The 27,742-nt window shown below is 46.6% G+C and overlaps 1 protein-coding gene across 1 annotated transcript; it reads right to left on the bottom strand.

Moving 5' to 3' along the window:
- Positions 1–539: 539 nt before the first annotated feature.
- Nfe2l3 (nuclear factor, erythroid 2 like 3) lies at positions 540–24,493 on the bottom strand. The gene is made up of 4 exons (XM_028864155.2): positions 23,810–24,493; positions 7,405–7,581; positions 4,469–4,549; positions 540–3,825 (listed from the first exon to the last, which is right to left on the bottom strand). The coding sequence occupies exons 1-4, from the start codon at positions 24,308–24,310 to the stop codon at positions 2,614–2,616; spliced, it is 1,971 nt and encodes a 656-aa protein (XP_028719988.1). The 5' UTR covers positions 24,311–24,493; the 3' UTR covers positions 540–2,613.
- Positions 24,494–27,742: the final 3,249 nt, after the last annotated feature.

The following is a 27,742-nucleotide window of genomic DNA, read 5'->3' as shown; positions in this document are numbered from 1 at the left end:
GTCGACACCAGTTGTCTACAAGATCGCCACCCCCTTAAATTTTAAATTAGTTTTGCACAAAGCTACACATTCATAATTTTAATATTAATAGACAAATGAGAAAAGCACTAATTGGGCATATTGCTGTCCCTAATACTCATAATGGATTATACATTGCTATGATAAACTTCATTGCTACAGCTATCTGTATTGAACGTTAATGGTTGCATTTTGAAGCCATGGGTTTTAACCAGATTAAGTGTTTGATGTTAATATATATAAAGCACCAAAAGAGTCCTGCCAAATATGAGTTCTAGTTTACACTTGGTTGGTTAAATTCAAGTCTTGTGGTTTAAACTTAATGACTTGCTGAGTTCTAATAACCAGAGTAAACAGTTAATTTAACACTATTTGATAATGATGCAATATAGGTAAGTCAAAGGTTAGTAAGTGAGCTCTTGGACCTTGTGAACTAGCACATTTATGAACAATCTGCCCTTGAGCTCACCACGCAGCTCCCCCTACCTCATACCCTCAAAAAATCCAGGGTTTGAGAAATCTTTTTTTTTTAACTTGGACTTCAAAGTAAAATTTGTATTACACAGCTGTAAGAAAAACAAGTTATAAAAACAGTAAAGGCAATGCCCCAAAAGGGAAAATCAATGGTAGTGGCGGGTCCTGGAAGATATGGGACTAAGCCTAGTATATACGTGTTTACTATGTGTGTGGCCCTTAAAAAATGGCTGGTCATACTGGAGGGATCACTGGAAGTGTTCTGCGTGTTGTACACATAGCTTTTGGATACCTTGGATCTGGGAATCGGTCATATTTGTGCCACTGGGAACTCAATTTGGGTCCTGTGGAACAGCTCTTACTATAGAACTTTATTAATAGTTAAAATTTAAAAAATTTGTAGGCAGTATAAGGGCAACTTGAACCAGTCGGTTCATTTAGCATTCTGGCCACCAAAGGTCCCTGGGCTCTGGGAAAGGGCCTTCACATGCTGAGCCCTTTCATTGGGAACAGGACTTTAATCATGAAAACTTAACAAATTCAGAAGGAATCTTGGGTATGTTTGGTCTCTCCACATGTGGCAGGTAGGATTGGTCCAGTGTGTGTTACAAAGGGACAAACTTGGAAAACATCTAAGTTCACAAAACATGGCTTCTAAGTCTGGTCAAGATTTAGCACACTTAGGCAGGAGCTATAGTTTGGATCCATAGTGTGGAATTTGGTGGGCAATGAAAGTACCATGTTATCCTCACTTTTCCTTAATACTGGGCACGATCAATTAAATTTGGAGGTCAAGGCTGAACCTATCCTGTAAAGAGGGCAGATTTCCAAATGGTCTCATAAATGTGTAGACAATTTTATCTCTGGTCATAGTAGTAGCTGGTTGCCTGGTCACCCCCAGGAGCTACTGGAAAATTTAACAAGGTGTGTTGGAAGTTTTACTTTAAATACAAAATCATTGGTTTATGCATGTTTGTCTATATTATGTCTACTATATGTGTAGAGCAATGGGTCACCTAGAACTATAGTTAACTGCATGTTAGGGATCCAGCTGGGTCCTTCAGAAGAACAGCCGGTAAACACACTTACCCATTCCATCCCTACTTTTGACTGGTGCTATTGATTTTTACTTTGCTGTCATGCTAGGAGGATCCTTATTCTAACACTTTCAGGTCCTTTGTAAGTGGTTTATATGCCTGATGTGAATATATGAAGCATTGGTTCACACGTCTCACATTCAGCGTGATTTACTACCACATGTTATGGATTGCATTTTTTGACATTAAGAAAGGAGAAATGGTTGACTCACTGCAATGGCTCACTGCTGGGCAATGTATTGTTTCCTTGGAACTGGGGTATGTCAGTACAGCATTAAAAATGTATCAGAATTTGACAGGTTGCACTTTGTTATAATCTGAACTGTTATGACTCATTTTAATTTCAAAGATAATTGGTTACTGTTTCATTTTTTAAACATCTGATTAAGATGGTTGTTTAAGCTCAATACCTGAAAGTTCAGAATATTTTAGGTTGCGAGGTCATCATAGACAAGTGCCTGCTGCCATATTTCTCGATACAGGTATTTGCATTGCTTCTGGATATAGGGCTGTGACTGCTTTCTGAAAGTTGGGATACTTTGCTCTGAATCTTAATGTTAACAATATGGTTAACAAACTATAAGGGTTAGAGTGGATTTTTTTTGGGGGGGGAAGATGTACAGATAAGGCAAATTTAATTTGACTTGTTGAAATAAAATTTTTATAAATTCAAATATAAAATTTATTTTCACACTTTTACAAGTTAAATATTGAAAAACACCTTCAGAAGACACTAAAGGCTAACTTCCATTTTTGTAAGCATCTTAAAACTTTTTCCAAGTGACCAAGTTACTAAAAGGTGGTTTTAAAAGTTCTTGGAGATTACATGAACGTGTATTTATGAAATTTAGTGCAGAAGTGGTTCATGAAAATGTGTGGATTCTCCCAACTTCACAGAAGCATAACTTTGAGTCTTAAACATTTATCAGTACAAACTTTTAACATGTATCCTTAACTGAATGATTCAAGTAGCAGTAGTTTCAAAAATCTTAAAATAGTTTGATGTGTGTCACTGGAGTCTTGTTCAGTTTTTCCTTCCTCTCTTTCCCTTTGGGATTTCCTTTTTGTGGCCTGATGTGACCAGTTCTTTGGGTACAATCAAAACAGTTCCATCATGGCTGTACTGAAGTGCATAGTGGTTTGGATTCACTGGCCTACCTTGGTCATCTCTTAGGATACTGAAAACATCATGGTAGAGGTTGTGCAGCTTCTGTTTCATTATGTCAATAGCTTTGTTACATTGAGCCAACTCACTCTTGAGGGCTTCCTTCTTTGTTTGCAAGTTACAAATATCATCTTCTAGATTTAAAATGATGTCTAGTTTACGTTTACGACAGTTCTGAGCAGCAACTTTATTTTTTCCTCTTCGTCTGATGTCACGGATGAGAGAAACTTGTAAGTCTGTCAGGTAGTGCCTGCTTAACATGCTGTTGAAAGAGTCAACAGGCATGCGGACAATTTCTTCTACTGAAAAGGGAATATGCAGAGCTTTAGCACGCTGTTCATCACGACTCAAGTTTCTATCTGGGTCGTTGAGGCAACCAGTGATTTCCTGTGACTTCCCAGATTCAAATGTGGGCTCTGGTACCCCTGGCTGTAAGTGGTAAGTGTGGTCATGAAATACTTGCTGACATTCAAGATCCTGATGAAGGCCAGACACAGTCCTATGATCCATGTGGTAATGTTTATGGGGTTCTGGGTAGCAGCCTCCTACAGCACCTAAATCATGACAGAGACACTGAAGGTCACTACTATAACCTATAGCGCCATCGTACATACAGTGAGAAGAACTAGACTTAGTGATAGAGGTGCTGTTGTGACTTGAATTTATTGGGAGCCCAGAATCAGAGTCTTCAAAAAGATGAGAAACTTCCAGTGGACTGAAACCTGTGGCCAATGACATTAGGTTTATTCCATCAAATATGTTTGAATCGAGGTCATACAGGAGATCTTGGCTTGTTAGATTCCTCACTTGATTGTCAACAGGTGGAAGAGACATTGCGGGGATGGCTTGCTCAGAATTGGTATGAGAATTTAACTGTAGAAATGGTTCTTGTGCCTGTGAAGTCTTTGCTGCTGGATCTCTTCTAAATGTGTTGTTGGGATGCAACAGCATGGCTTCATGAAGATTGACGTCATGGCTTATTGCATGGCTCAAATTTATGTTATGTGCTGAGGAATTCAGGCTTCCATTGACATTGCTTAGAAAAGGTGGAATGTCTTCCAGCAAGATGCCCTGAAGAACAACACTTATTTCAAAAGGAGTTCAACCATTATTATCACATTGCTTTAATTTCTATGTACTACTATGGATATACTATTGACTATGAATAACTTACTTGGGATACAATATGTGATCTCAAATCAGAATATGCTGTTGTACCTGGGGAAAAGGGGTCTATTGAATAATCAGAGAATTAAGCTGATTATCATTAAGCCTTGTAACTTGCAGCTATTAATGCTTTTGGAGCCAAAATCTACATTGTGAGGGTTCAAGGAGAAGCTCATGAGCAATCTGGCAAGGAAAGATTCGTAAATGCTGTGAGGAAAACAAAGTTAACTAGTATGAGTGGTCTAAATCTCACAAAATGGTGTGTGATTACATTCTCCAAAGTGATTGTTTCTTTGAAAAGCCTTTATATTTAATGTACTTGGCAAATTGCTATGTCATCCAAGTAGAAGCATTGCTAATTCACACAGGTCTGAGACAGGGTTTCCCTGGATCTTGCTCTGTAGACCAGGCTGGCCTCAAACTCAGAGATCTACCTGGCTCTGCCTCCCCAGTGCTGGGATTAAAGGCGTGTGCCACCGTTGCCCAGCTTAAGTTCGTTTTTTTTTTTTTTTTTTTTTTTTTTTAATTCAAGTAAGATTCCTTTTACCTCCAGGGAGTGTTCAGGCTGTGATGAAAGCAGTTGAAATAAATCCAGAGAGAAAGATGGATTGGACCAATGTACGTGGCTCTATATATCAACAGAAAATGTACACCGTTAGAAAATGACAATTCCCAGCCCCCCCCCCCTTTTTTTTTTAAAGAGGAGCTTATGGGCTGGTTTGGAACTCATGCCTCGACCTCCTGAGTGCTGGGATTAAAGGCATGCACCATCACCATGCCCCAGCTGGGAAGCTCGATTTTTAACATAACTTTTCCTAATCTTGTAATCTCATTTTAGATTGAGAATTTAAAAAATGCGGAGAGGAGACACTTAATAGAGCTATCTTTTAAAACGAAGTATTTCAAGCTTTATTTTTCTTAAGTGAGAATTGATGGTCTTCATATCAATTACACACATCTGCCCTGCTTTGGGTGTTTAGTATGTTTCAGCAAAATTTGGTCCGAACTGCCGTTTGTTTTACATTATAGCTCCCTACTTTATCTCAGTATGTAATGAGTCTACCATGTCTGTGATTTAGTTACTACAAGTAATTCAAAAAGTTTCTTTCCTGGGAAAACCAATGAAGGAATAAGAACTGGTGCCATCATGCAAGGGGAACTAGTAACCAATAGTATGAGGCAATAGAGCATTGTATGGTAAGTGAAAGAGCACTGGGAACAGCCTTTTCTTTGGGTAACTGGGACACTAGGGATAGTGGACTGAAGTCTCTTTGTATTTTGAGATGGGGTCTTGCCAAGTTACCCAGGCTGGCCTTGTCACTGGAGTTATAGGCCTGTACCATGGCTTCTCAAGCTTTAGAGTGAAGCTCTAAGCTGATGGTTGCAGCTGGAGAGGTTAGGGAGCAAAGGTAGAGTGTTCATTAAAATACAGGCAAAAGAGGCTCTAGGGAGGCCATTTCCAAATGGTTAAATGTTCCCTGCAATTAGCAGGTGTCCGAGCCATATGGTTGGACAGCCATTTAGTGGTTTAGAAGACCATCTGGAAAGGGAAGGACATTCTACTGAATATTCCGAAATCTTAAAAGGACCATCTGGGGGCAAAAGCCAAGTGCCCTAGCTTTGGAGGTATGTGTTCTCAAAGAACCAAACATGAAAATGCCTATAAATACGAAACAGTTGCTCATAAACATCTAACAGTTTTATGCCACCAGTAAGAGAAAACACTGCCCCTAACACCTCAACAACTGCTACACTACCATGACCTGAGAGTGTTTAGTTTCTACTCCTGACAGTGCTGAGGATTGAACTAGGGCCTTGTGCTAGGCAATCATTCTACCACTGGCCTGTATTCCCAGCCAACCAGAGGGATTTCTTAATCTGAATCTCTAGAAGCCATGACCCTGGCCTAGGTCTCACCCATGGTATAAGAATGAGTTCCTATCACTGGAGCAGCCTGGAAGAGAGGCAAGAGTAGAAGTAGGGGAAGAGAACAATCCTGATTTCACTGAACAAAAACTCCTGCAAGAAGCTGTGTCTGCAGAGACTGGTTGGCTGGTTAGAACTGTAGCACTGGAGAGACTGCAATGATGCGGGTCCATGAACTAGTTACCTTATCTTGGGCTAGTTCTAGTCCAACAGAAGAGCCATTCTTGCCCACCTGTGTCAGAACTAACACTCTGTGACTAATGGATAAAAAGCTTTTGAGATCTATTAAATTAGCAGACCACTTGCTTCCACCAACCCAAAAAAACTCACATCGCATCTTGGTGGGCCTATAGGAAAGCTGCCCTTATCTCACTGCACCTGCTTCCTGATGGACCCACCAATGTATTTCAGACCTGTCTCTATATACACTTCATGAAACTGCTTCCATGTTTGAACATGGAATTTGGGGTAACCTAAATCTCCTGGGCCATGGTCACTCAAAATGACTCCAGAATAAACTCTCTTATTCTCTTTAAGAAGAGGACTGTGGTTTTTATATCAAGTACTCCACAAAGTCAGGTTCTTGATGTAATGTTACATGGTGATGAGGGCTGGCTATGGGCCAGGACATGTACTCTCCATCCTCTAAGGATTTTCAAGACTTGAGCCCCAGGTTCCACCTCCCTGAGAGATAGGTACTAGACCTGGTCATGGTGAAGTCAACCATCAGAGCATTGGTGCTTTGCAGATAAAAGTGTCATGTGTGTCTGTGAACCTCCAGGTCATCTCTGGAGCACCTATGTGCCAAACTTGTGGCTAGAACCATCTGGATCTAAGTCAAAACCAGAGTATGGCCCACATGAAACCAGAGGAAGCACTGACTACAGAAAGAACCCATTTCTTCAACCTGGTTCCTAGAGTTCACCCTGTTCAGCCAAGAGAAGTACAGAGAGATGTCCTCCAGGAGCCTGGACCTAGCCCTAAGTGAGGCCAGGGTATGAAATGGGCTATTGGGTACCAGTGGTTTGGCCCAACCCACTGGCAGACTGAAGACTTGGGTTTGAGCTTTAGTGGAAATTGAGGGAAATGTTTGTAAGGTTGGTCCTTTGTTTGGTATCCCAGACCTTCACAGTCTAACCTGGATGTTAGCTCTTTTGTTTTTCAAGACAGGATCTCTCTGTGTAGCCTTGGTTGTCCTGGAATGGTCTGTAGACCAGACTGGCCTTGAACTCAAAGATTTTTGCCTGTCTCTGTCTTCAGAGTGCTGGATTAAAGGTATAAGCCTCCACTGCCTGGCTATCAGCTGTCTTTTATCCCTTGTCTTGGCAAAAACAAATAAAAGAACTACTAGTAAGTTTTGTTTTTAACCAGAGGAAATCAAAATTAGTCTATGGGCTAATTGTAAGTACAATGTGCGCGCCCGCGCACACACTCAGACACACTTTTAAATGTTATTTTCTTACACCAGATTTGCTGAAGACATACACACAGAATTCATTAACAACACAGTCTTCACGAAAGGCAAATAGCAAGCCTGGAATCTTCTGCCACACTCACCTCATTCCTGGACTCTGGGATGGTCTCTGGTTCCCAGTCAGGTGCATCTGACATTGTGTTTTCATCTTTCCTACCCGGCTGTAGCAATTTCACGTGGGCGGACGCCTCTTCCTCACCTTCCTCATGCTGGGAACTGTGGCCCACAGCTTCGCACTTTTCTTTTAGTATATCATTCTCCTGTAAAAAACACCCAAAGTTCTGCTAAGCAGAAAACCATCATTCACAAATAGGAAAACTCTTTAAAAGCCACACTTGTCATCGGCTGAGGCTGGCACTTCATCATTTCACTATCAGAGGAACATTTGATCCTAAAACAAAGGTCAGCCTCACACCCTGCCCTTCTTCTGGACCCAGGACAGTCTAATCTGTAGTTTTTATTTAGTTCTCAGTTGAAAACAGATCAAAGACATAAGTTGGAAGTGAATACTTATCAAATGTAGTAATGTATGTAGAAAAATCCGGGAAGCAGTATTTTTAAAATTATATGCCGTGTTCTGTCTGAAAGGCACATGCAGTGAGGACAGGTTGGGAAAGGGTTCGATTTACTTTGTAGACCAAACGTGTATTCCTTTTTACAATCAGAAAAACTCTGTTTTTATTTTTGGCTTAGATATTTCAATTTCACTTATTTACCCAGAAGACTCCTTCCTGCTGTGAATTTACTTCATCTAGGAAAGTTTTTAACTAGTGAGAGGATTCTTCAAAAGCAGTCAACTGTTACCGTGGAGCAGGCACTATCTACGGACACTTTCAATCACAACACTGAAAGGCTGGGTATATTTCGCTGAACTGTAACATCACCCAAACATGTTTTCTGTTTCTTTTTCTTTGTGAAACCAAGGTCTCACTCTGAGACTTAGGCTGGCCTTCCTCCTCCTCCTCCTCCTCCTCCTCCTCTTCTTCTTCTTCTTCTTTTGGTTTTGTTTGTTGTTTCTGAGACAGGGTTTCTCTGTGTAGTTTTGGTGCCTGTCCTGGATCTCACTCTGTAGACCAGGCTAGCCTTGAACTCACAGAGATCCACCTGGCTCTGCCTCCCCAGTGCTGGGATTAAAGGCGTGCACCACCACCGCCGGCTGGCCTTACTCTTGCTGCAATCTTCTGTCTTCAGCCTTGACCCTCAGCACTGGGATTACAGACATGAGCCTGTCCCATCCCCCCATCCCCCCTTTCCTTTTGAAAGACAAGATCTCTTTGTGTAGCCTAATCCAGTTTTGACCTCGTGACTCATGTTTTAACCTGCAGAGTACTGGGATTACAGGTACCTGCCACCACTCCAGGATGGTTTTCTGGTTTATAGGAGCATGATGTTAACAGGTTTAACTCAAGGGTCCAGCTCCCCTCCAACACACAGAAATCTTTGAAAAATGTAAATGTCAACCAAACAAACATCTACAAATGCTAGGAACGGGGTGTGGGGATGTGGGGCAGGACAGAAAACCAGAGTCCCAGAGGCCCACATGGTTTTCTTGACTGAACCATGTGATATTCCGCTTTCCCTCCAGACACGGAGGTGTCTTGTTCTCCCAGGGCGGTCATGGGCATGCTTCTCAGGATGCTGATGTTCAGGCGTGTTTCCCACTGCTTTCTTCCCTTCTGTGGCCTGGTGCCTCCTAGCTACAGAATCATTCCCTTGGGCCCATATCCCTCCATAGATTCCATCCCATTATTCTGCCCACCTTTATGGGAAAATTCTCCAAGAGCGATCTGCACTCAGTGTGTTCTCTCTCCAATCCATTCCAACGAGGATTTCTGTTCCCAGCACTACAGAAACAGTTTGCCAAGGTCTCCCACATCTAAAGGCTTAAATCCTTATATCTGACCCCATCAGAAAATTCTGACTTAGTTACCACTGCTTCCTTCTGGCACCCCAGCACCCCGCCTTTCTTCTAAGTCACCAGAGACTTCTAGGGGTTTTTTTTTGGTGGCGGGGGGGGGGGGTGTTAGAGACAGGGGTTTCTCTGTGTAGTTTTGGTGCCTGTCCTGGATCTCACTCTTGTAGCCCAGGCTGGCCTCGAACTCACAGAGATCCGCCTGGCTCTGCCTTCTGAGTGCTGGGATTAAAGGTGTGTGCCACCACTGCCCGGCCTCCTAAGTTGCTCATTCTTGATCCTCAGATCTCTAAAACGGAGCACCATCCTAAGGCTGTGTCCTCAAATTCACTCTCTCCAAGTATTATCATCCCATTTCTTTTCTTAGCTCTCTCTCTCTCTAATATAGTAAAGATTTGTTTTCTATTTTTTAAGTGTACGGGTGTTTTGCCTGCATGTATGTCTGCGCACCTCATGTGTGCCTGGTGTTCATGGAAGTCTGTAGAGGGTGTTGGATGCCCTGGGGCTGGAAGTTACAGACAGTGGTAAGCCTGCATGTGGGAGGTGGGAATCCCCTGGGTTGTCTGGAAGCTCAGGCAGTGCTCTTAGCCACTGAGTTAGCTCTCCAGCCCCTCTGTATATTTTTAAAAGCACCTCTAACGCCAATACTTAATTTTTTTTCTGTATCATTTAGCACCAGCTATATTTATTTGTTTGTTGTCTGTCCGCTAAAATGGTAGTTTTTCTCTCTCTGCGTACACATGTGCACCCATGCAAATGTACGCAGAAGCCAGAGGAAGGCGTTGGGTGTCTTGCTCCATATCCCTCTCTGCTTTATTCCCTCACTGGACCTGGAACCAGGCTAGCAGCCATTCATCCCCAGAATTCCGCTCTCTCTGTCTCTGCTCCCCACAGCACTGGGGTGCTAGGTGCCCAGTGGCTGTGCCCAAATTTTTACATGGGAATTTAAATTGAGGTGTTCATGTTTGCAGGACAAGCACTCTTACTCTCTGAGTTGTCTCCCCAGATCCCCAAATGGTAGTTTCTTTTTCTTCTTTTTTTACTTATGTTATTTTCATTCATTCATTCATTCATTCATTGGAGACAAGGGTGTCTTCTCTACATAGCCCTGGCTATCCTGGAACTCACTATGTAGAACAGACTGGCCTTGAACTCAACAGAGATCCACCTGCCTCTACCTCCCCAGTGCTGGGATTAAAGGTGTGCATCACCAAGCCCAGCACAAAACAGTAGTTTCTTGAAGGCAGGGACTCTGTATCTTCTACCTGCTCCAAAGCCTGTCATTTATTGCCCCTCAGCAAATATCTATTGAAGTCAAATCTTAGGCACAACAATTCTTAGACTTCAGCAGGAATCCTTCTAGATTGTTCCTTCCTGCAATTACAGAATCATAGTGCAACCAGGTGGTGGTGGCGAGGCCTTTAATCCGAGCACTGGGGAGGCAGAGCCAGGCAGATCTCTGTGATTTTAAGGCCAGCCTGGTCTACAGAGCAAGATTCAGGACAGGCACCAAAACTACACAGAGAAACCCTGTCTCAAAAAAACAAAACAAAACAAACAAACAAACAAACAAACAAAAAACCAAAAAACAAACAATCATAGTGCTGATTTCTCCAAATTGGGAAGTACGGGTGTGAGGGGGTGAGGGGGTGGGGGGTGAGGGGTGGGGGGGTGGGGGGGTAGGTGTTGAGGGGTGTGGGGAGTGTGTGTGGGGTGCTACTGATCCTCATTTATTTTATTGCAAGGCTTCTTTTGTTAACCCTTAATACTGGAGTCTCAACAAAGCTGATTTTGTTTGTAAACCCGCTGTGGTTGGACAGAGCCTATAAAATCTGTAATGTATGAGGTAATTCAATATACAAGAACACTCACACAAATATGCAAACAGAAGGCCATGCTTATGACATCATGCACAGCACATACAGGCTAGGTCAAGCCCGTAAGGAAACTTATTAGATGAACAGGAGTCTGGGAAGGCTGTGTGTGTTGGGGGGTGGGGGTGGCTAGAGAGTGACGGGCTGGTGACAAATGTATGACTCTCTGGAAAGCTCAGGGAAGAACTTAAGTTACAAAAATTCTGTATGACCAGAAGAGCACTGCAAGAGGCCACAGTTGGCTAAAACTGGGGCTAGAGAGTGGGTGCCACGGTGAAGAGCACTGACTGTACACTTCCAGGGGACCTGGGTTCCATTCTTAACATCCACATGGGGACTCACAACCATCTGTAACCCTCAGGGGATCCAACACCCTCTTCTGGCCTCGGAGGGCTCTACACGAACACAGTATAGACTCACATGCAGTCAATGCACTCACACATGGAGGGGACAACACACCTTTAACCCCGGCACTTGGGAGACTGAGGCCAGCCTCCCGTGAGTTCAAGGCCAAACGTGGTCTACATACCAAGCTCTAAGCTAGCCAAGGCTACATAGCGACATCCTGTCTTAACCTCCATCTCCACCCCATAAAAGTGCATGTGGGGGACCCTATCGTGATGGTGGATCCCAACTCACTGAATAAGGAGCAAACAAAAGGGCAAATCCACTCAAGTATAAAACGACCAAATGAGTGTGTGTGTGTGTGTGTGTGTGTGTGTGTGTGTGTGTGGAATCTCACGGTAGATTACAACTGAAAACATGGTGATGCTAAATATAATGAAAAGACATTTAAAGCGTCTCAGACTGTCATTCTGTAGATTGCTTGTTAATTACAAAAAATAACACTCCAGAAGAAGCCTGGCAGACACCATCTTAAGAAATGGCCAAGTCTATCATTATAATCTCGAGAGGGTCGCCATGTACCCTGTTATGAAGGAAACAATACTTACTATGGTTTTTCTGTCAAAAATTATTCCAGAATAGAGGTGACAGACAGTGTGTGGCTGGTTAGATGCTAATGGGGACAGAGTCCGAATACAGACAGATAAGACAATGATCTAGGTTCATAATACATTTCCTTACTCTGGAAATTGAGTACAGACAAGCAAACAAAAATAAACCATCACTCCTAGGAAACACACAAATGTATCCAATATTAAGTGAAGCAATGGCTTTGATTCACTCTTTACATATGTCATAACAAAAAAAGAGTTATGTATTTATACATACAGATAGTTATTTATATAAAGTCAAATGGGAAAATTAAAATCTGGGTAAAGGACATTATTTAATATTCTTGCTTAAAATTTTGAGATTTTTATTTCATGTGTAGTTGTGTTTTACGTGCATGTATGTCTGTGCACCATGTGTGTTCAGTGCCCACAGAGGCCAGAAGAGGGCATTGGATACCTTGGGACTAGTTGTGAGCTGCCATGTGGGAGCTGGAAATTGAACCCAGGTCCTCTGGAAGAGCAGCCTGTGCTCTAACCACTGAGGCATCTCTCTACCACCATCTTATTACCACCCCTTTTTTTGATACAGGGTCTCACTATGTATATGTCTGACAGGCCCAGAACTCGCTCTGTAGACCAAGTTGGCCTGGAACTCACAGAGATCCACCTGATTCTGCCTTCTGAGTGCTGGGATTAAAGGAATGTACCATCACACCCAGCTCTTGCATTTTTTTTAAAGTTTGAAATTATACTTATTTTTATTATTTACATTTGTATTAAAATTTGGGGTAAAGAAATACCCTAAGTTTAGCTGGGTGGTAGTAGTGCATGCCTTTAATCCCAGCATTCAGAAGGCAAATTTATAGACCTAGCCAGCATGGTCTATAAAACAAGTTCCAGGACAGCCAGGGCTACACAGAGAAACCCTGTCTGGAAAACAAACAAACAAAATAAACAAAACAAAAACAAAGACAAGGAAAAGAAACAAAGACTCACCCTAAAAATCTCTATATGGCAAAATGACTTTGGCAAAGGGTTGGCCCAGGAGCGTGTCTTCTACAATGATGCTTCACGGTGGTTTGAGCCGAAAGTACCCATGGGAACTGCTAATAGGTCGGTGGCCTTCAATATTCTTTTAGGGTAGAAGCCAAATGGCCTTTGTGAAGAGTAAATGAGAAGTGTCAGCTAATAACTACACCAGTGGACAGGCCGTCCTTTCAAGATTCGGTGACGGGAAGGAATAGAGACATGGATCAAGACAATACTTTGTGTTCTGAAGATGAGATAAGCGAGGGCAGAGGCAGGAGGATTGCCACAAATTCCTGGCCAGCCTGCAGCACATTCTGAGAACTACTGTCAAAACCACCAGTAGCAAAAAGGAGAAACAAAACCCTACAACAAAACCAAGGGGCTGGGGAGATTCCTCAGCAGCTAAGAGCATCTGCTGCTCTTACAGACGGCCAAGGCTGGATTTCCAGCCCCCACATGGTGGCTCACAACCATCTGTAACTCCAGTTCTAGGGGACCCAATACTCTTTTCTAGCCTCTGAGGGCATCAGGCACACACATGTTGCACATACATACATACATACATACATACATACATACATACATACAGGCAAAACACTCTTTTGTACACGTGAAGTAAAAAAAAATAGAGCAAATCTTTAAAAAAGAGATAAAAAAAAAAACAGAAAAACACCTGTATAAATAAAACTCACTGATCTCACTATGTAGCCTAAGCAAGACTTGAGATCAAGATCCTTTTGCCTTTAGCTCCCAAGTGCATGCCAGAACACCCAACAGCTACGTAAGATCTGGAAGGCAGGCAGAAACACCTTTACTGATGCTGTCCACCGGACTAGGAGTGAATGCTTCCTCTCACACTGGGGAGGTGTTTAACAGGCATCCTCTCCGAAGATCCTTGTGTATTCCCTCAGCTCCTCCCTGACAGACAGCCTGTTAGGGAGCTAAGAGGAAAAGGGATCCCAAGCCGTGATGAAGAGAGGAGGGAGCACCCTAGGTTTGTGGGACACACATGAAGATGTCGTCATCCCCCACAAGGAAAGACTAGTGACAGCTGCTAGAGACCCGAGGCACCCTGCCGAGAGATCTCTCTCCCTCCCTTGTGGTCAGGTCATGCCTTCCCAGGCACCCACATCCTATGGCTGAAAAGGTTGAGGAGGGAAGAGGCCAGGCCACAGTGGGGCAGTGAGGACTGGTTCTGATGTATACGGCTTCTGTGTGCCCTTTCTGTCCTGCACGTTCAACTTGGTCTCAGGGTCTGCTTCCCAGACAACCCAACTTGGGCTCGCTAGTTCTGCCTCTGGGCCTGCGGGAGGAGGCAGAGATGGCGAGAGGCTTCACCGTTACAGCGTTTGTATTTACAGTCAAAAGAGCCCGCTGCCTCCATAATATAATCTGTACAGCTTGCAAAGCCCAAAGTGGCCTGGTACTGGGAAGTTCAGCTCCAAGCTAACTGAAAGGATCTACCCGGGGCCAGCAGCTCTGGAACCTTGGACCACTTGCTAACCTCTCTGACCCTCAGTTTTCCTAACTCTAAAATGAGGGGATATTATGGAATTCGAATTTTAAATAGTTGGGGAAATGTCCTTTCATATATTTCAAGACACACGAATCACTCCTTTCTTCAGCTTCTGACCTGGGAGCCTTGTGTATCTTGCGAACAGCGGCCAACACCTCAGCTGGCATTCCAAGAGAAAGCGATACCCTCCCTCATGGGCAGCGTTATGACCTGTTCCCTCCTTCCCAGCTTCTCTCAACTTGCTGGCTTGCAGCTGAGGCACAGGGATGTCTTCTCCATGCCTGAGGTCTGTGGCCCATGCTCTTAAGGCACAGGCAAGTTAAATCTGCCACTAAGTTACTTTTATTTGTGTGTAGATGAGATTTACCCTAGTGGGCTGGAACTCCACTAAAAAAAATAAATAAATAAAAAAAGAAAGGTCCCATGTGTGTGGGGAGAGCACTTTATGTGATTCTCAGAGCGCTGGTGTTTGCAGAACTGCCCACGCCATATCTCACTCTCATTCTGTAAGGAACCACCAGAACCTCGGCTCGGACCTTCGGACCAGACTGTCCCCAAAACGTCATGATTTTCTCTTATGGCATTTGGCCCATCTTATTTGGGCCTTTTCTTCCCTAATAACATCATGTGGCCTGTTTACCTCTGTCACCCAGGAAAGGAGCAGCCTGGGAGGGAAGGTTTTCTTTATCAGTGAAGAGAAGTGTGAGGGGAAGCTGGGCTTGTCTTTGGGAGTTCTCTCTCCCTTCTTTGCTTCCTTCCCTCCCTCCTTTCCTTCCTTTCCTCTTGTAAACTCTCTGAAGACCCGTCTGCTGGCAGCTTGGACCAGTACCACTGTACTGGATTCGGAGGGAGGGGTGGAGCGCTTACCCCCCCTCCCCCATTCCCTTTGTGAGCAGTTGCAGCTGGCCTAACCGGCCCTTCCTTTTTCTCACCTGGGGGAGGAGTGAAGAGACCTGCTTTGACTTTTAGGGTTGGGTGAACCTTCAAAGACAAAGAACAGAGCACTATGAGTGGGATGACATCAGAGGGAGCTGAGAATCCTGAGGCCTGTCTCTAGGCTGCAGGCAACCCGGAGTCACCCAGCCTAGAGAGAACCAAGGAGCCAGATAAAGACAGCCTGTGTCCTGCTTGGCCTGGGTGGATTTTAATAGCAGTTTACAATAATTACAGCTCATGTCCACCGAGCTCTCACTGTAGGCTGTGCGGCCATTACCTCATTCAAGCTGCTCTGCATTCTGGCAAGGTATGTACTGTCAACATTCCTTTCACAGGGAAGGAAACTGAGGCACGGAAGCTAGACAACCAACCTTCTGTCACACTGTAGTGAGTGACAGGATTTACATTTGGTGGTGGGCATTTTCATTCCATAGCCAGCTAGAAGCCCAGGGCTGATTCCTTCCTTCTTTCTTTTCTTCTTTTCTTTTTCTCTCCCCGCCCTCCTCCAGACAGGATTTCTCTATGAAGCTCTGGCTGTCTTGGAACTCTCTCTATAGACCAGGCTGGTCTCAAACTCAGAGATCTGCCTGCCTCTGCCTCCTGAGTGCTGGGATTAAAGGCGTTCATCATCATCATCATCATCATCATCATCATCATCATCATCATCGCCTGGCAGTACTGATTCTTAATGACCATCTAGATCATGTATGTGTCCCTGAAGCTCACCCTTGCTGAGCTGGTATAGGCAGGAGCTACAGACAGTCAGGACCCTCTGAACAGACAAGGTGAAGGTGGATGGTGGGAAAGAGGTTTGTTTCCCCAGGCTCCATTTTCTCCGCTTGTAACATATGTTAGAAAGTTTTAGTAGTAAAATTCGAGGCATGCAAATCCACTTCTGAAGGCCCTTGGAGGAGGCAGTGTGCCAGCGAGACAACAGCAAACACAGCTAAGACACAGGCGACTCATATTCAGTGTGGCCAACTACCAGGAGAAGCACAAAAACAAACAAACAAACAAACAAACAAAAACAACATCAAAACAACAAAACCAAACAAACAGGCCAACTTTCAAATAGAAGCCTTAACAATTCAAAACACAAGGATGCAAGCCCCAATCCCCAGGATCCTTTTCAATGGAGCAGTTGCTCCTCGGGCAGCCTTTCTGCAGGCTGAAGTGTATTGGGAGTGTTTAGGGAGGTGAGAGGTGTGTATGTGTGTGTGTGTGGGTGTGGGGGGGTGTTTCTTTTTCTTTTTTTTTGGTTTTTCAAGACAGAGTTTCTCTATGTAGCTTTGTGTCTTTCCTGGAACTCACTTGGTAGCCCAGGCAGGCTGGCCTCGAACTCACAGAGATCCGCCTGCCTCTGCCTCCCAAGTGCTGGGATTAAAGGCTTGCGCCACCAATGCCCGGCCAGGGGTATTTCTTTATTGTCTGTTTATTTAGGTAGCCCAACTGCTCCTCCAAATGCCAGCTCTCATGTAGCCCATGCTGGCCTTAAACTCCCGATCCTCCTAGCTGAGATCACTTCCTGGGTGCAGGGGTGATAGGCGGGCGGCACCTTTGGTGCTGGTGCTGAACGAAGGGCTTCCTGCATCCTAGGCGTGCCCTCTACCAACTGGAGCTACACCCCCAACCATTGATTACTCTTTCTTCACAGTTTTGGGGCTAGAACTGACATCGGTGTAGATGCAAACACCCAGCTATTCACTGTGTCAAATGGAAGCACATGTGTAACTTGTATCCCAACCATGACATGAGATACTTAAGAAAGTTCTCTCCTGCTCCACATACACTTATGAGTTATTTGTGTGTGTGTGTGTGTGTGTGTGAGTACGTGCGGAGATCACGGGACAACTTGTAGGGATCAGTGCTCTCCTTTCAACATGTGGATCCCAGCAATTGAACTCAGGCAGGAGCCTTTCCTCTGAAAAGCCATCTTACTGGCCCCTCATCGTTGCTATTTATTTATTTGCAAGTTAGCTCCTCATCCCCCAGTCCATTCCACTCTCATCCAGAGAAAATGTTACCTGGAATCACCAAAGGAGTTTGGGAAATTGGGTTTCAATTTGAAAACACCTCTCTCCTGTCTGCCCCTGGGGGTTGGCCTCTTGTGTAACAACAGCTCCTTGGCTATCTAAAGTTGGCAGTCACATTCCACCAGTCTGATCTCAGCATTGACAGCCCAATTCACACAGTAGGAGTCCCCAGTAGGGACGGAAGAAGTCCTTCCATGCTGAAGTAGATTCTGTATGGTCAGACCATCTTCAGCAATCTCCTGGAGAGACAGGTTTCCTGGGGCTTTGACATGGAGCTCATGGCATCTGTCAACATACAGGAGCCAAGCAGAGCCTTTAACAGGCCACTTACTCCTCACAAGACTGCTCCGAAAAAAGGACATTAATATTCTCTTCTCATCAATTTGGAAAGCCAGGTCTGCAGAGCTCCCAGGAGGAGGTGGAGCCAGAGTGTCTGTCAAGGCATCCAGTGTCCGTGGACTCAACTGAACAGGCTATTTGTTCTGGAGGAATCTATGGACCTGGTTATACCAGCTGATGTTAAGTATCTTCAGTAATGGAGCAGCTACATCCAGTCAGTTGAAGGACTTCAGGAGCAACCCTGAGGCTCCTGGGAGGAGAAATCCAGCACGAGCCTGCAGCGTCCCAGCCTCTGGTGAGCTGCCAGGGCATCCCGCTGTCCTACTGTCCGGATTTGCCAGTTCCTACAGCTGTGTTGGCCAAATCCTTGATTTGTCCGAGTGTGTGTTTATTCATTCAGACCCTGTTCATTCCATTTTCCCAGCAAAGCCCGGCTGGTAAGACGGGAACCCAGTTCCAGTCCCTGGAGGCCTCCCAAGGCATGGCCACATTCTGCCAGCCACCACCTGCTACTCAACCAAATCAACCGGGGCGCATGCCTCCGCCACCTCCAGCTGCTCGGAGATGTATGAGTTTTCACAAATCCCTCACAGCTGTGTCTGAGGCGCCATTCCCTCACAAGGCTGCCCTGAATGGGAGAAGATTGTTTTTCCCTTTGAAGTTTCCAAGTGGGTGGGAGGTGTGGTTTACTCGGTGCTTAGGAACAGCTCTGTTCCAGACAAGGTCACCACTAACTTGCTCTATCAGTCTAGGCAGTCCCTAGTGACTCTGCAGATGCGACAAGCTGCACCAACCTCTGCTCCAGGCCTTGGGCAAACTGAAGGTGAACCTCAGCAGCCACACTCCAGATCAGGAGGGTGCTAGAACGGCTCCAGGGCGCAGGGCCGGCTCAAGGGGGGAGGAGATGCCTTGTGGATGGGTGACAGCTGAGCCAGGTGGAGAAAGGCTGGTATTCCGGGCAAAGATAAGCGAGGCAAAAGTGATCCTGAGTTGTCTGGGGAAAGGAAAGGAAAGGAAGCAGGTCTGGACTGGGAAGTAGGTCACAGGCAATTTATCAGCAGGCTAATAGTTCAGCAAGGTCGGTGTCACCGTGGCCACACGTGGGGAGCCTGGAATGGCAAAATATGGAACTGGAAGGTAATGAGGGGCGGGTGGAGGTGCTAGAACGGAAGCATCATCTGCAGCAGAATAAAGCAGAGGGCAGGGGACTCTGGAGCCCTGCCAGGACAATTAACAGTGGCTGATCCTGCTAAGAAGAAGGACCACAGCACACAAACGCCCCTTCTCATTTACCCTCCCCAACAGCCCTGTTAGCACCCCCTTCTCTGTAGAGAAGAGAGCCCAAGGTTCAGAGAGGGTGAAGTGTGCGCAGTAGATGTCATCATCACACAGGCGCTGGTGACAACCTAGTTGGCCTGGCACAGTGCTAGCTAGCACCTTGACCCCTGGACTGGCCCGCCCCAAACCCTGGGCCCTGTATACGGGAATCCTACCATGTGAGCTAAGAGGCAGGGGGATGGAAAGGAGGGAATACCTGAACAGATACGTTTTTCTTCTGTAGCCCACCAAAAACAAACAAACAAACAAACCGTAATCATGACAATGGTTTGAATTAAGGGTCTCAGGACTGCACATCAAGCCAGCAAACCCCATCCTCAGCAGGACATACCAAGTCCTGCCACAAACCGACTCAGTTTCTTCTTCTCTTCTTCTTCTCCTCCTCCTCCTCCTCCTCCTCCTTTTTTTCTTTTGTTTTTTGAGACAGGGTTTCTCTGTGTACCCCTGGCTTTTCTGGAACTCGCTCTGTAGACCAGGCTGGCTTTGAACTCACAGAGATCCGCCTGCCTCTAACTCCCTTGACTCCCCTCATGCTGGAATTGTGCACCTTTCCCATTTAAGGAGCCAAAGTAGACCTCTACAACACCCACTAATAGCAAAATGAAAACTCTACTGTGAGGTCACACTGCCACGAAAGAAGACTATGCCTGTACCGCGGCTTAGTGAAGTGTGACCTCTGACCTTCCCATCTCGGACCAATTGTGGAGGCATAGGAGTTACTATTGATTTTGAAATAGAAATCAAATTTACTTCAATAATCAGGCATGGTCTTTCTCTCCCCTTCATTCTGCGGATTAAATATGGTCTCTATGTGATTCCATGACTGAAGGGACCTCTCCTGTGTAAGCCAGGGTGCTTGGTAGGGTTGCTCACACAGCAGAGGGGTTCTGGGACATGACAGGTGACACAGATGACCACAGCCAACTCAAGTTTCCGACAGTTCTTTGAAACGCTGACATATATTCAACTCCACAAAACTGTTATCTTAGATTTTTTTTTAAAATTATTCTCTTTTATGTGTATGGGTGTTTTGCCTGCACATATGTCTACACACCCTGTACATGCAGAGGCCAGAAGAGGATGTCAGAGCCTCTGGAACTGGAGCTATAAATGGTTGATAGCCACGATGTGAGTGCTAGGACCCAAACCTGGGTCCTCTGTAAGGGAAGCAAATGCATGCAGTGTCAGAGGCAAGATGAGGGCGTCACTTGGAACTGGAGTAGCAGAGAATAGAACCCGGGTCCTTGGAAGGGCAGTCAGTGCTCTTAACCCCTGAGCCATCTCTCCAGCCCCCACAACTTTACTTCTTGAGAAGCCCACACTTCCCTGAGCCAAGCATGGGACGGGCTTCATCAGTTGTAAGTGAATGGCCATGGTTATAAAAGGGAGCTATCAGCTCGGGGGAATTCCAGAGTCTGTTTTCAGAATTATTAGCCCCTCTAAGAAGGGAAATCAAAGCAAGACTTTGTTTTTGATACTCTGAAAATCTCCAATTCTAAAATGATTCTGCATATGCATAGAAGTTGTGAGAAATGATACTCTAAAACCAGAATCTTCTACAACTCATATGTAAGTCACTGGAATTATCTATCATCTAGTTCTCCACCTACATTCCTACCAATCCTACACATTCAGTCCCTAATAGGCAAGCTGGACACAGAGACAGACAAGTCCAAGGGAGAACAATAAGTGGGGACAGGTACAGATTTCAAACGAAGGGGAAAGGAACAAATGTAGTCCAGGCACAGTGCTGGCTAGCTGTCATCGGTTGGGTGACACTTCATCCTAGCTGTCCCTGTTAGTTGGCCCAATGCTCCAGGGAAACTTCACTCTTCACTTTTATTGAGACATGGGGGCTTGGAGTGATTCAGATAACCCTTGAGAGGAACTGCTAAGGTCTAAGTAATTGCACAGACTGACATTATTTCTCTAGCCTATATTACCCAGAGTCATAGTCTTCATTATGAAGGCACAACCTGCTTTTTATTTTACTATGTTTTTTTTAAAAATAATTATTTATTTTTACCGGATGTGTTTGGATGTTTTGCTTGAATGCAGCTGTGAGCACTGTGTACATGCAGTGCCTGCAGAGGTCGGAAGAGGGCATCAGATCCTCTGAAACCGGAGTCATAGATGGTTGATAGCCACCATGTCAGTGCTAGGACCCAAACCTGGGTCTTCTTGGCAAGCACAAACAAGAACCTACTTTTCAAAAAACAATCCAAGCCAGGCATGGTGAACACACACACACATGTAATCCCAGCACTTGAGAGGCTAGGACAAGAGGACTAAGTGTTCAAGGGCAGCCTGGTCAACAATACTCAATAAAGCTAGTTGTGGTGGCTCAGGCCTGGAATCTCATCACTAGAGGCGGGAGGGAAAACCTCAAGAGTTCAAGTCACCCTTGGCTACAGAGCAAGTTCAAGACCAACCTGGGATACGTGACACTCTATCACAAAACCGCCGCCGCCGCCACCGCCACCGCCACCGCCACCGCCACCGCCACCATCACAAAAAAAACAATCAAACAGATAACAAATAAACAAATCCAGCACCAGAAAGCAGCTGTCTTGCGGCCCAGAGACAGGCTGAGTCAGGGCCTGATTCATCTCATCCCAGATGTATTCTTATGGAGAGGACCTGAGTACAGCCCACAGAACTTAATTTACATACCGGCCTGGGAGACAGAAGACTCGGGCTCTCAGCCCACTTCTGGCATTAACTAATGTATAGATTTAGCCAAGTGCCCTGACCTGGGTTTCTTTTCTTTAAGTACAAATTGGACATGTAAATGGCATCACCACATCAGCGCGCTGGCTCCTACATCTCGAGTCCTCAACAGCTGGTCACTGCCTGATTGAACAGAACCAAATCCCCTCGGCTACCATTGTCCGGCAGGTGCACATGCCAGCGCAGCCAGAGAAGGCCCTGCCCAGAGAAGTGTTGGGGGGGGGGTTGGTGGGAGAGCGGAGGAGATGGACCACAATGGCTTTATTGTCTCTTCTAAGGAACAGGGACTCCAGGTCCTCCATGTGAGGACCAGCGGCTGACACAGAGGGGTGAGGGAAAGATGAGAAGAGCCTGACACCTTGATTCAGAGGTCACCTCCCCCATCGCTTGCCAGTTTTCTTACCTTGCATGAGTTTCTAGATAACCTGTGTTTCAGTTCCCAGGCCATCAGGTCTGCCTCGAAAACCAGCCCACCAGTCTATATAGTTTATCAGCCAGGTAATGGTAGGAAGAAGTTCTCGGAGAGAAACACCTCCCTTCTCTTCAAAGGCTTGTACACTTAGCAAGCCACAGGACATTCGGCCGAGAGAGGTGTGGTACCACTGTGTACAGAATCTGCCTAGGATTTCAAACCCACACTTGGCAGGACCAGAAAAGGTATAGGGGCAGCAGGTGGCCCTCCTCAGGTGACATCCTTCCCCCCCACCCTGCTTGGAGTTCAGATCTGTGGAGTGGAATAGGGAGTGGCTTCCTGTTCGTTCTAAACCAACAGCAGCACCAACCCCCACCCCATTTGTTCCCATCTCCGGGAGGAGGAAGGGATCAGATCAGCAGAACAGTGAATCACCAGCACCTCACGCAATGACCCCTCCAAGAAAGGGCGGAGGAGCCCGTCAGGCAACTGCCTACACAAACAGGGTGATTCTGAAGAGCCGCAAACAAACCAGTTTAGTCCCAATTCCCATTTTGCATAAGACGGCGCTTCACAGAAACATCCTATGAACACTTGTGGATTCAGATCAGTGACGTCGAGCTCTGGGCCTGAAAGGAAGCTCGGGGAGGCAGCTCTCTAGATGCAGAAGTCTTTCCAGTTTTGGTCCATAGATCTTGGGAGAATTGTTTTGCTTTTTCTTTTTTCTTTTTTTCTTTTTAAGTTCAGCTAAAGGGGAGCACCGGCAACCAAAGGGAACTTGCGTGTCCCAGGAAAGAAGACGTGTTTTGTGTATGTTAATAAGGGATTTCACACGTTCCATTAGGGAGGATTCTTAAGTGAGGGGGTGGATGATTAGATCAGAGGGACCAACTGCATTAAACACTGTGGCTCCTTATCCCACAAGCACAACCACAAACGGGCTACAGTCAGGTTAAATTCAGGGCGAGGGCGCTGCCTTGGCTTGGTGCGTGGTTCTTCAGAGAGATGCGCATCTCCTCAGAGGCGGAGGCCTCCTCCAGACCCTCTAGTCCCGCACAGGTTCCCCATCAAGGCGTCTTAATGCACTCGGGGTACTGGTTAAAGACTGTGCACCAAACAGCACCATCCCCTCTCGCTTCCCCATTACCAAACTACCTTCCACGGCCATCAAACACAAGAAAGGCGTTCTCCGCACGCAAATCGATTTCATCCACTTTCCTCAAAATCAAATCCCAGCACTCACCTTCTTCATTCAAAAAGAGGCGGGGCAGACTTGTCCCGCAACCTACAACTACCTAGGATACGAAGGAGAGCGCGGGTGTGGCCTTGCCTAGCTGTGGCGACCCTAGAGCTCGGGGCCAGTCCTTCCAGCCCTGGGTAGACGTGCCACTTGCTCGCGTCCCTTTAGGTTACCTGGCTCCCGCGTCCGCCTGTGTCCCGCACCTGCGCCGTCGGTTCCGCCGCCTTCTCCTCCTCCGCAGCCAGAGGGCTGCTGTGAGCCTCTCGGGAGTCCCCGGCGCCCGTGGGTGCCGCCTGGCCGCCGTCTCCCACGGCGGACGAGGCGGCGGTGCCGAGCAGCCCGTGGGCCCCGTCTGCGTCCCCGGTCGCCACGCTGTGCACTAGCCACGCGTCCACGCGGGTGCGGGGGATGAAGGGGACGCCGAGCGCGCGCACTTCGCGCAGTAGCCGGCCCTTGGCAAGCAGCTGAGGGGAGTGTCCCCAGCCTCCCGGGGCCGAGAAGGGGCTAGAAGACGAGGCGGGGCGGGTGGGACAGAGTGGGAGCAGCTCTTCCCAAAGTGCGGCGGCCGGTGGCGGCAGGCCGAGGTCCAGGTCCACGGGGAGCCTAGCTAAGCTCAGCAGCAGCGTGAGGTTCAGGAGGCCGCCGCCCGCCCACCACGGCTTCGGGAGCTTCATCTCCCACGGCGCGCCTGGGATGCGGGCGCCCACCCGGCCCGGCACTGCAGCCGCCGCGGTGGCACGTGCGGGACCCTGTCGCCAGCCCCAGCCGGGAAGACAATGGACCAGGGCGTACAAGGGGCCGTCGCAGCCTCACCCCAGGCAGGCACAAAGGCGCTCCCACGGCTACCCGCACAGTGCCTGGCGCGGCCGGGGATCCGGAGAGGCGGAGGAGGAGGCACCTGCAACACCCAACCCTCTGGGCCCGTCCCATTGCCTCGCCACGCCCCGAAATTAAATCCCGCCCCCAGTCAAACTTCGCCCCGCCCCGGACCGCAGGCATCGCCCCTGGGACACGCCCACGTCTGTCCTGGCCTCCAAGCCTCTTTATAGGAGGGGCCTCAAGGCATTTTGGAATAGACGCGATTTAGGGATCCCAGACGTCCCTGGCAGCCCCGTGGTAGTGAGCTGGACCAATCTAGCTGAAAAACTAGCGGTAGAAGTGGAGGAAAGTTCGGGGAGTTGAGTGGGAGGAGACAGGATGTGCAAATTAGGGGGAGAGTAGCTGGACAGCATCGAGGCATGAAAGCCCATGTCGGGACCAGCCGGAGGGTTAGAGAAGTAGACCTAGCCCGGCGTGGTGGCACACGCTTTTAATCCTAGTATTCAGGAGGCAGAGGCAGGTGAAATATACAAAGTCAGGAATTGATACACATTCCAAGCCTTTTCGATGAAAGAATATTATGCAAACACACGCACATAGGAATCTACACCTTCAGAGTCTTCACTATTCCCTAGACGTACTCCACAAATGGCTAGTTTTCCCCGATGACATCCTTTGCTCCTTACCTGAGAGCTGAGAACAACACCAGCTCTACAGTGTCTGTGTACGTTCAAATCCACCCGCCCCAACACTGCTTCCTAGGCTGATCTTGGGCAAACGCTCACTATGTGTCTCCCACGAGATTCAGGCAAACCATCAAGTACCACTGTACTGGCAAGGAGTACTCTGTGCTATCTTTTTTTTCCTGTCTTCGAAGGGGTGGCCCCCAAAGCTATATCCTCTGAATATTCAGCATATGGGGTTAATCTCTCCCCCGTCTGTTCTCCCACAGGGCTTCTCCAGCTGCCAACATTGCAACACTTGGCCCATTCTACTTGGTGTTTTGCCGAGGCGGAGGGTTAGGCTGATGTGACTACTGTAAATTCTTGAGGGCCAGGAACCTGTTTGGTTCACCTTTGTACCTGCACAGTACCCAATATGGGCTCTGCAAATGGAGGTTTTATCAACCCTTGCTCCTTCCCTTCAGGGACTCTGGTAGAGAGAGGCCACATTGAAGGTTTGTCAATTGCTTAAGAAATTTTACAAGGCTCTTCTCTCTCTCTCTCTCTCTCTCTCTCTCTCTCTCTCTCTCTCTCTCTCTCTCTCTCTCTCCCCTCCTCCTTCCTTGGGGGCTATCTAGTGTGACAGAGCTTGTCCAGTGAAAGTCAGAGGGGCAGAAGCCAGAGTTGTCTTAGGGGTTGCTAGGGACAAGAATGCTTTGAGCTACATCTCCAGTCCTTGGTTTTCTGAGACAGGGTCTCAATATGAATTCCTGGCTGGCCTCAAATGCTCCAACCCGACTGCCTCTGCCTCCCAGCACTGGGATTACATGGTGTGTACTGCCATGCCTGGCAGAGGTGTTTCTGCTTCAAACCTTGAGAGATTGGGGGTGAGGAAGCATGGTAAAGATGAAGAGAATGTTTATCACTTAGCAAGACTTGGGACAGAGCCCTGATCATAGCATTTAGTCACTGAACAGAGGATTCGGGATGGTCTTGGCTCAGTAAATGTCTGCCACATTCAGCTTTTTATAGACTGACTGACTTTCTGGTGTGCTGTTGGAGATTGGAAAGGCTATGAAATGGGATACTTCAGCTCAATAGCCTGTAGGCTGTTAGGGAGAGTGTATATAAATTTGTGAAATTCTTAGAAACAAAGATGACACTTGAGTCCTAAAATATTTTGATGTAAGTGACTTAAGGGCTTCTCTAGGACATTCTGTGAACCAAATGGGAGCACAGATGATCCCTTAGTCATGGTAGCACCTTCCAGAATCTTGCACGCAATTGGTACTCCAAAAAATGTTTCTTTCCCCTCCTTGGGTTCACATGTAGCTCAGAAGGTAGAGTGCCTGCCTAGCATGAACCCTTGTTGCATTCTGTTTTTATTTATTTATTTATTTATTTATTTATTTATTTATTTATTTATTATAGGTATGAGTGTGTGTGTGTGTGTGTGTGTGTGTGTGTGGTTTTGGTGGGGGGTCTCCCCTGGTTGAAGACATGGTACTACATACACATGGAGTTCAAAAGACAGCTTGCAAGGGTTGGTTTTCTCCTTCCACCATGTAGGTCTCAGAGATTGAACTCAGGTCATTGGATTAGGTGGCTAGTGTCTTTACATTATGAGCCATGTCCACAGCCCAAGCCCTGGTTTTTGTTCCCAGCAGCACATAAACCAGGTATGTGTGGTGATGCCCACCTACAACCCCAGCACCTAGGGTGAAAAAGCAGGAGGATCAGACATTCAAAATCGTTCTCAGATCTCTAGGGAGTTCAAAACCAAACTGGGCTACACGATACCTTGTCTAAGAAAGGGGGGAAAAAGACTAAAAAAGTAAATGCCTTTCCTTCATTTGAACTGAAGAGGTCCCACTTAAGATGTATGTTGAGGCGATCTGAAGAGAGTAGGGACAGGATATGTTTTTTCTTTTGCAGGGTGTGGGGTGGGTGGGTGGGAAGCAGGGTAGTTGGCTTTAAACTTACTATGTAGACCAGGCTAGCCTTGAACTCAGAGAGATCCAGATCCACCTGCCTCTGCCTCCTGAGAGTTGGTATTAAGGTGTGGGCCACTACACCTGGCAGGAAAGGCATTTAAAAAAGTCACCTGTATTTGTAAAATCCTTCAGTCAGTGCTACTCAAAGAGTCTGAAACTTGTACCAGTCTGAAAACGTTCTGATCCAGAGGAATTAAAGCGTCTCCCTTGGTTTCTGTAAGAGATCAGTTCCAAGACCCTCTTTGGGGGTACCAAAGACATCTGTGCTTTATAATTCCTAATGCAATGCAAATTCATGTAAACAGCTGTCCAGCCTTATTGTTCATAGACTAAGGACAAAAAAAAAAAGTCTGAACAAGTTCAGGGCTGACAATTTTTTTTCAAATATTTCTGCTCCTTGGATGGTTGAGCCTACCTCAGTACGGAAGGAGGCCTGGTGACGGTGGAATCGAGAGTGCTTCCTCTCGCGAGAGCTCTGTGCAGCTCCTCAGCCCGCTTTTTAACTTCGTTCATTTATTAAGTTTGCGTGTGTGCACACACGTGCGGTGTGTGTGCACTCTCTCTCGTTTCACGGTGCTTGTGAGGAGGTTGGAGGACAACTTGTGGGAGTTGGGTCTTTCCTTCTTCCATG

Source organism: Peromyscus leucopus, chromosome 3, assembly GCF_004664715.2.
Source record: "Peromyscus leucopus breed LL Stock chromosome 3, UCI_PerLeu_2.1, whole genome shotgun sequence".
In the NCBI taxonomy this organism is placed as follows: domain Eukaryota; kingdom Metazoa; phylum Chordata; class Mammalia; order Rodentia; family Cricetidae; genus Peromyscus; species Peromyscus leucopus.
The sequence above is the reverse complement of the archived record's forward strand: the minus strand, read 5'-3'. Positions and strand labels throughout refer to the sequence as shown.

Excerpts from the sequence above, each read along its gene's own strand:
- Nfe2l3 (XM_028864155.2), bottom strand. The coding sequence starts at position 24,310 with ATGAAGCTCCCGAAGCCGTGGTGGGCGGGCGGCGGCCTCCTGAACCTC. Across the intron at positions 4,550-7,404 it reads TCCCAGAGTCCAGGAATGAG|AGCCACGTACATTGGTCCAA; the intron begins GTGAGTGTGGCA and ends GTTGATATATAG. Across the intron at positions 3,826-4,468 it reads AGCCTGAACACTCCCTGGAG|GGCATCTTGCTGGAAGACAT; the intron begins GTAAAAGGAATC and ends GTTGTTCTTCAG.